The sequence below is a fragment of the Trachypithecus francoisi genome, unplaced genomic scaffold, assembly GCF_009764315.1.
Source record: "Trachypithecus francoisi isolate TF-2019V2 unplaced genomic scaffold, Tfra_2.0 Lachesis_group14, whole genome shotgun sequence".
Taxonomy (NCBI): domain Eukaryota; kingdom Metazoa; phylum Chordata; class Mammalia; order Primates; family Cercopithecidae; genus Trachypithecus; species Trachypithecus francoisi.
Genome location: NW_022681459.1, coordinates 43,219,328 through 43,228,135, shown reverse-complemented (window position 1 = coordinate 43,228,135; position 8,808 = coordinate 43,219,328). Strand labels below are relative to the sequence as shown.

Genomic DNA, 8,808 nt, shown 5'->3' with positions numbered 1-8,808 from the left:
TATCTTAGGGACCCTTCCTGAGTTTCTTCATGCATATACAAATAAGTTGTATGTGGCCATTCTCACACTGCTGTACAGAATACCTGAGGCTGGGTTATTTATAAAGAGGTTTGGCTGGGCACGGTGGCTCACCCTTGTAATCCCAGCACTTTGGGAGGCCAAGGCGGGTGGATCATTTGAAGTCAGGAGTTCGAGACCAGCCTAGCCAACATGGTGAAACCCTGTCTCTACTAAAAATACAAAAATAGCTGGGCATGGTGGAGGGTGCCTGTAATCCCAGCTACTGGGGATGCTGAGATAGGAGAATCAGTTAAACCTGGGAAGCGAAGGTTGCGGTGAGCCAAGATCACACCATTGCACTCCAGCCTGGGCAACAAGAGCAAAATTCCATCTCAAAAAAAAAAAAAAAAAAATTTATTGGAGATTTCCTTATAAGAAATAAAGGATTTCTCATTCCATTTTACTGTTGCATAGCATTCTGCTATATGAAAGATCATGATTTGTTTAAAGTCTCCCTCTGGGCAGAGGCTGCAGTGAGCTGAGAACACGCCACTGCACTCCAGCCTGGGTGAGAGAGCAAGACTCTGTCAAAAAAAAAAAAAACAAAAAACTCCCTCTGATGGACTAGTAGGCTTCCAGATTTTTGTTATTCAAACAAAATAACTTGGAACATTTATCATTTTGCCTGTGTATGAGTCTAGCTGTAGAAGAAACTCCTAGAAGAATTGCTAGATCAAATGGTGTACTCATTAGTGATTTTTTTTTTTTTTTTTTTTTTTTTTTTTTTTACATAAAGTGCTTCTTTTTAATGAAACAAATCCAAGAGATGTACAGTCAGGCTCAAGCTGTGCAGTTCACAAGCATGGAGAAAACACAAAACGACAGCGTGCAGGACAGTCAGAGCTAACCCAACACGAGGCTGGACTTGCTGCCAGGGGGATTTCTTCTGGATGGCACTGGGGCCGGGGCCACTGGGCTAGGCACAGGCGCAGCAGGCACCGGCTTCTCTTCACTCTGCCCCAGGCTGCCTGGCAAGTCTGTGTCCACATTTTCGGTAGTCCAAGATACTCGGGAGGCTAAGGCAGGAGAATCGCTTGAACCTGGGAGACGGAGGTTGCATTGAGCCGAGATCGCACCACTGCACTCCAGCCTGGGCGACAGAGCAAGACATGAATATCACCTTCTCCCTTCAGATCTAAGAACTCTCTGGAGCTTGCTTCAGAGGAGTTCCTTCTCTGCAGTCCAGATGACTCCAAGTCTTCCCTGCCACCACTAGACTTGGCACCTGCCGACTTGGCCCAAGAAGCTTGATTTTCTTCAGGTGTCCCAAAGATATTAGAGGCCATTTTGTTCTTCCTCACAGGTTGTTCTGTTGGTTCGTCAAAACCTAATGAAAAATTGGATCCACCACCTGGAAGCCGCAAAACCCGGGAGCTATTCCTGCTGTTAGGGTCGACTCCCTTGAAGGTGGTCGTCGTGGTCATGGCGCCGAGGAGCGAGGTAGGCTGGCGCGGGAGCAGAACGCTCAAAGGGTCGGACCCGAGGTGCGCAGGGAAACTCCACACCCAACAGCCGGCCACCGCCGCAGGAGCCGCCGCCGCTTTTTTTGAGACGGAGTCTTGCTCTGTCGCCCAGGCTGGAGTGCAGTGGCCTGATCTCGGCTCACTGCAAGCTCCACCTCCCAAGTTCACGCCATTCTCCTGCCTCGGCCCCCCGAGTAGCTGGGACTACAGGCGCCCGCCACCACACCCAGCTAATGTTTTGTATTTTTAGTAGAGACGGGGTTTCACCGTGCTAGCCAGGATGGCCTTGATCTCCTGACCTCAAGATCTGTCCGCCTCAGCCTCCCAAAGTGCTGGGATTATAGGCGTGAGCCACCGCACCCGGCCACTAGTGATTTTTTTAGGTATCACTAAACAGCCTTCCCTAGAGGTTGTACCATTTAACTGTCATTTCTTCTCTCTTTCTCTCATGACATACAATTTATTGAATGTCTAGTGCCTCTTAGGCACCATGGGAAGTACTAAGGATGTGAATCAAGTAAGATTTGGCTTCTGTATCATTGGAGCTCACAGTCTGGTGCAGTGGTTTTCAACTGGGATGATTTTACTCTCCAGGGACATTTGGCAATGTCTACAGACATGTTTTGGCTGGGGGGGTTGCCAATGGCATACTGGCATGTAGTGGTTAGAAGCCAGGGGTGCTGCCAAACATCCTACAATGCACATGGAAGTCCTCATTACACAAGCAAGTTTAAGCCCAAAATGTCAATAGTGCTGGGTTGAGAAGCCCTGGGCTTGTGGCAGAGAGAGACAGACACTCAAATGTGCTATGGAAAAGGTGTGTTCTTGAAACTTAGAGGAGTGACTTCCAAAGGGCTTTTTCAGCAGGGGCAAGTGGATTCTGGAGGGAGGGAGGTGCGAGAACAAAGGCAACAGCAAGTGCAGTGGTGTGGAGGTGTGAACAGCTTGACTCAGGAGGAAGGACAAATGGTTTTGAATGGCTAGACTAGTGAAAACTGTGTGAGTGTGGAACAAGGCCAGAGAGACAGGCATGGATGGTGCTGACTGACAAGGGCCCTAGCTGCTAAGCTAATGTGGGGAGTCAGTGAAGGGTTTTAAGCAGGGGAGCGAGTCACTTAGATGTGCATTTTAAAGAAACTCACATTGGGTGTGAGAGAGTGGACAGACTGGATGGGATCAGACTGGCCGCGGGCAGAAGAGTGAGGAGGCTGCAGCAATAATCCAGGTTGGAAGAGCCACCACCAAGTGAGAGTGGGAACAGAGGGGAGGGGACAGGCTCAGGAGATATAAAAGAAGGTAGATTCAGAAGGCCATGGAGCTAAGAAGGAGCTCTATAGGATAATTCCTAGGTTTCTGATATGTAAGCAATAGGGTGGACAGAGAGGTCAGTCTGTGAAATAGAGAACGCAGGAGAGCAGATGGAGACGGGGAGAAATGCAAACAGACGTGTTGTGTCTGACCGCCGTGGGGCCGGTCAGTGAGCAGGGGAATATTCAGACCCCCAGTCAGCAGAAAGCCCAGGGCCAGCATGCACATTCAAGAGGCATCAGCCAGGAGCTGTCCTTTGAGGCCCTGGGTGTGGATAAGCTTATCCAGGCGGAATGAAGAAAGAGGAGTGGGTGGAGAGCCCAGCCCTGGGGAGCAGCTGTTGATTGGCCTCTGTGGAAATTGCAGGAGGAGCTGAATGCTCAGATCTTTTATGAATTTCTGTTGTCATTTCTTCCAGCTTTGCCAACTGTGGGGCTCTCTGTTTTCTTCTGTGCAAATGTCCTAATTCTTGGCAATTTAAAGGGTTATGCAAATCTAACTTATTGTTATTAATACTGTTATTGTTATTATCCTAACTGTTCATCTAGTACCCAAAAGCCTTCCTCAACTCACCCTTTGCCACCTCCTACAATCATCCTTGGTTTTCTGCTTGCTTCATAAGGAACTCTGTGCAAATGCCTACCATGGAAATGAAAAACTCTATTGTAATTGTCTGCTGTTTGATTCCCCAGTTATGCTAAAAGCTCCTTAGGGCAAGAACTGCAGTTTATTTGTCTCAGAATCTCCAGCACCTAGGACAATGCTTAGCACTTAGGTATTTGAAAAATGACTGTTAACAAATGGTTTTGGTTGAGTTCTAAGAGGTTTATTGACAGGCCCACTATCCATCCCAGGGCAGTGCTGGTTTATACCTGTTGTCCTGGCAGAGTTATAAATAACATTAATAATAACCCCTTTCAGCCAGGCGTGGTGGCTCATGCCTGTAATTCCAGCACTTTGGGAGGCCGAGGCTAATGGATCACTTGAGGTCCGGAATTCGAGACCAGCCTGGCCAACATGGTGAAATTTCATCTCTACTAAAAATACAAAAATTAGTCGGGCATAGTGGCACATGCCTGTAATCCCAGCTACCCAGGAGGCTGAGACAGGAGAGTCACTTGAATCCAGGAGGCGGAGGTTGCAGTGAGCCAAGATCACGCCACTGCACTCCAGCCTGGGTGACAGAGCGAGACTCTGTCTCAAAATAATAATAATAATAATAATAACCCTTTTCAGTCACAAATGTGCCCTAGTTTAACAGATAAAGTATATGGTGACCCTATTTGCAGAACACTAAACTGTCATAGCCGGTCCTACCATTAGGTAGGCCTCTCTGTTTACAAAACATTCCTGCCAGAGAAATCGGTGGACACAGCAGGGTAGGTTACCAACTCAAGTCAACATTGAAGAAATGGGAGCCACTCTTCCGAGATAAGATAACAGCTTTATGGGAAAAAGGGAAATCAGGCAGATCCTCACAGTAATAAAACTTGTTTTAAAACCAGCAAGCTATCAAATCAGTATCAAAAATAGTTGGCACAAATAGAGTGGTTGCAGTGTTAAGAACCAAGAATCATGGGATTTTTTTTTTTTTTTTTTTTGTGAGGTCTTGGATAGGAGAATCATGAATTTTTTTTTCTTTTTCTTCGTTTTTTTGAGATGGAGTTTTGCTCTTGTCGCCCAGGCTGGAGCGCAATGGTGCAATCTCGGCTCACTGCAACCCCCGCCTCCCCAGTTCAAGCGATTCTCCTGCCTCAGCCTCCCAAGTAGCTGAGATTACAGGCACCCGCCACCATGCCCAGCTAATTTTTGTATTTTTAGTAGAAACAGGGTCTTGCCATGTTGGCCAGGCTGGTCTTGAACTCCTCACCTTGGGTGATCCACCCCCCTTGGCCTCCCAAAGTGCTGGGGATTACAGGCGTGAGCCACCACGCTCAGCCGAATCATGATATTTTTTAATTTTTTTTTTTTTTTGAGACGGAGTTTGGCTTTTGTTGCCCAGGGTGGAGTGCAATGGCGCGATCTCGGCTCACTGCAACCTCTGCCTCCCGGGTTCAAGCAATTCTCTTGCCTCGGCCTACTGAGTAGCTAGGATTACAGGCACCCACCACCATGCCTGGCTAATTTTTGTATTTTTACAGGTATTTTTTATAGGTATAATAATTCATTGTGCGAGTGGGGAAAGTGAGGCATAGAGAAGTTATGTTGAGCCGGGCGCGGTGGCTCAAGCCTGTAATCCCAGCACTTTGGGAGGCCGAGACGGGCGGATCACGAGGTCAGGAGATCGAGACCATCCTGGCTAACACGGTGAAACCCCGTCTCTACTAAAAATACAAAAACTAGCCGGGCGAGGTGGCAGGCGCCTGTAGTCCCAGCCACTCGGGAGGCTGAGGCAGGAGAATGGCGTAAACCCGGGAGGCGGAGCTTGCAGTGAGCTGAGATCTGGCCACTGCACTCCAGTCCGGGCGACAGAGCGAGACTCCGCCTCAAAAAAAAAAAAAAAAAAAAGAGAAGTTATGTTGAGCTGGCCAGTATATAACTTGTGTAAAAATTGGGCCTAGACATAAGAGTAATCAAATAGATCAATGAAAGATAGCAGAGAACTGAAAAAGAGACCCACATTGCAGTCATTTGATTTTCAACAAAGGTAACAAGAAATCTAGTGGGGAAAGGAGTTTTTTCAACCAACGGTGCTGGAACAACTAGATACCCAGATCTGGGAAAAGACTAGGCATGGACATGTCTGTAATCCCAGCACTTTAGCAGGCTGAGACAAGAAGATCACTTGAACTTAGGAGTTCGAGACCAGTCTGGGCAACATAGTAAGACCCTGTCTCTACAAAAACAAAAATAAAAATTAGTTAAGCGTGGTGACGTGTGCCTGTGGTCCCAGATACTCAGGAGGCTGAGGCAGGAGGATCACCTGAGCCCAGGGAGGTCGAGGCTGCAGTGAGCTGTGATTGTGCCACTGCACTTCAGCGTGGGCAACACAGTAAGACCTTGTCTCAAAAAAAAAAAAAAAAATCAAACTAACATATGGAGAAAAAGTGAACTTTGACCACCTACCCCACACCATTCACAAAGATTAATTTGAGATGGATTAGAGACTTAAAACTCTTCAGTTTTGGTACTGTACAGTGAAACATCTAGAGAAAACCACAAGAGAATATCTTTGGGATTTAAGGGTAGGCAAATACATCTTAGAGGAGACAGAGAAAACAATAATTACAAAAAACCAAAACTTATCAATTTAGATTTCATCAAAATAAAAAACTTCCACTCATCAAAAGAAACTGTTAAGAAAAGAGTAAGTGGGCTGGGCGCAATGGCTCATGCCTGTAATCCCAGCACTTTGGGAGGCCAAGGCAGGTGGATGACCTGAGGTCAGGAGTTTGAGACCAGCCTGACCAACATCATGAAATCCCGTCTCTACGGGAAATACAAAAATTAGCCGGATGTGGTGGTGGGTGCCCATAATCCCAGCTACTCGGAAGACTAAGGGAGAAGAATCACTAGAACCCGGCAGGCGGAGGTTTCAGTGAACCAAGATTGTGCCACTGAGCTCCAGCCTGGGTGACAGAGTGAGACTCCATCTCAAAAAAAAAAAAAAAAAAAAGGAAAGAAAAGAAAAAGAAAAAAATAAGCAAGCCACAGACTGAAAAAAATTTGCAAAACATATATCAAATAGATGCCTATTAGTTAGAAAGAGAAAAACAGGAACTTCACGGTGGAGAAATCTAGCAGATTCCACTTTTAACCGTGTGACCTAAGTTAATATCACCGGTAACAGGACCGATGGACATCACATGTATCATGACAGGCTGCACTGAGAAGGACCCAATCTCTCTTCTGTGGTATTCCTGAAAAAAAAAAAAAAGCGTATCTTCAATCTAATCCTGCAGGAAGATCAGACAAATACAAAATGAGGGAAATTCTGCAAAACAGGTGGCCTACTCCCTTCAAAAGTATCAAGGTTGTAAAGGACAAAGAAATACGAGAAACTGTTCCATATTACAGGAGACTAAAGAGACATAACTGAATACAGCGTGTGATCCCAGATAGTACCAAACAGAGAACACTGATGAGACAGCTGGTGAAATATGAAGAAGGTCAAAGTTTAGATAATACTATTATATTAATAGTTTCCCGATGTGCATAATTATCACTGTTATGAACAGGATGTACTTTAAAAAAATTTTTTTTTTGAGACAGAGTCTCGCTCTGTCGCCCAGGCTGGAGTGCAGTGGCCGGATCTCAGCTCACTGCAAGCTCTGCCTCCTGGGTTTACGCCATTCTCCTGGCTCAGCCTCCCGAGTAGCTGGGACTACAGGCACCCACCAACTCGCCCAGCTAGTTTTTTGTATTTTTTAGTAGAGACGGGGTTTCACCGTATTAGCCAGGATGGTCTCGATCTCCTGACCTAGTGATCCACCCGTCTCGGCCTCCCAAAGTGCTGGGATTACAGGCTTGAGCCACCACGCCCGGCCACCTAAATTTTTAATTACTTAAAAAATTGTTATTTTATTTTATTTTTTTTAGAGACAGGGTCTTGCTATATTGCCCAGGCTGGACTCCTCTGCTGAAGCCATCCTCCTGCCTCAGCCTCCTGAGCAGCTGGGGCTACGGATGTACACCACTATGCCCAGCTAGGATATATTTTTTAAAAGGAAATACACTCTGAAGGATTTAGAGGTAAAAGGGCATCCTGTCTGCAATTTACTCTCGAACATATTAAAAATTTTGTTTATACATATGTGCACATATATAAGTATGTACATATTTATAGATGGAATAACTGATAAAGCAAATAGGATAAAACATTAACATTTGGGGAATATGGGTAAAGGGACTATGGGAATTCCTAGTACCATTTTTGCAACATTTTGGAAGTCTAAAATTACTTCAAAATAAAAAATGTGTGTAGATGTATATCTGACAAGGAACTCATATTCAGAATGTATAAAGAATGTCATACTTATAACTCTATAAAAACACAAAACCCAATTAAAACCTGAAGCCTAGCACTTTGGAAGGCTGAGGCGGGAAGATTGCTTGCACACAGGAGTTTGAGATCAGCCTGGGCAACATAGCGAGACCCCTTCCTCTACAAAATATTAAAAAAGTAGTCAGGCGTGGTGGCATGCACCTGTGATCCCAGCTCAATACAAGCTGGCCCGCCAACACAATATTGGGAGGCTGAGACAAGAGGATTGCTTAAGCCCAGGAGTTCGAGGCTACAGTGAGCTATGATCATGCCACTGCACTCCAGCCTGAGTGAAAGAGCGAGATCCTGTCTCTAAATTAATTAATTAATTAAATTAAAACAGCTTTTTATAAAACTGGACAAAATATTTGAAGGAACATTTCACAAACAAACATATGTGAAAGGGAAATAACTACATGAAAAAATGCTAAAAATCAGAAGCTATTGTGGAAATGCAAATTAAAACCACAATGCAATACTATCAAATGAAAAAGATTGACAGCACTAAATATTAGCAAAGATATGGAGCAACTGGAGCTTTCATATATTGTTAGTGGGAGTGTTAACTGTAAAGAAGTTTTTTGTTTGTTTGTTTTTTGGCTTTTCTTGAGACAAGATCTGGCTTTCTCATCCAGGCTGGAATGCGGTGGTGCAATCTCGGCTCACTGCAACCTCCACCTCTTGGGTTCAAGTGACCTCCCACCTCAGCCTCCCAAGCAGCGGGGACTACAGGTGCACACCACCATGTCTGGCTTATTTTTGTATTTTTGTAGAGACGGCGTTTTGCCATGTTGCCCAGTCTGGTCTTGAACTCCTGGCTTCATGTGATCTGTCCATTTCAGCCTCCCAAAATGTTGGGACTACAGGTGTGAGCCACTGTGCCCAGTCCGCCAACACAATATTGAAGGAGAGGGAGAAAGTCAGAGGATTGACACTACCCAATTTAGAGACTTACTATAAGGCAGTGTGGTATTGCTAAAAGAACAGAAAAGC

The 8,808-nt window shown here is 45.4% G+C and overlaps 1 protein-coding gene across 1 annotated transcript; it reads right to left on the bottom strand.

The window, feature by feature from the left end:
• Window positions 1-903: 903 nt before the first annotated feature.
• Window positions 904-1,598, bottom strand: LOC117096082 (jupiter microtubule associated homolog 1-like). The gene is made up of 2 exons (XM_033233033.1): window positions 1,170-1,598; window positions 904-1,053 (listed from the first exon to the last, which is right to left on the bottom strand). The coding sequence occupies exons 1-2, from the start codon at window positions 1,482-1,484 to the stop codon at window positions 904-906; spliced, it is 465 nt and encodes a 154-aa protein (XP_033088924.1). The 5' UTR covers window positions 1,485-1,598.
• Between the last annotated feature and the right edge of the window lie 7,210 nt (window positions 1,599-8,808).

What these genes read in the sequence shown, in the direction of transcription:
- LOC117096082 (XM_033233033.1), bottom strand. Translation starts at nt 1,484, where the DNA reads ATGACCACGACGACCACCTTCAAGGGAGTCGACCCTAACAGCAGGAAT. An exon ending in AGGGAGAAGGTGATATTCAT is followed by an intron (nt 1,054 to 1,169) that starts GTCTTGCTCTGT and finishes TCTTGGACTACC; the next exon opens with GAAAATGTGGACACAGACTT.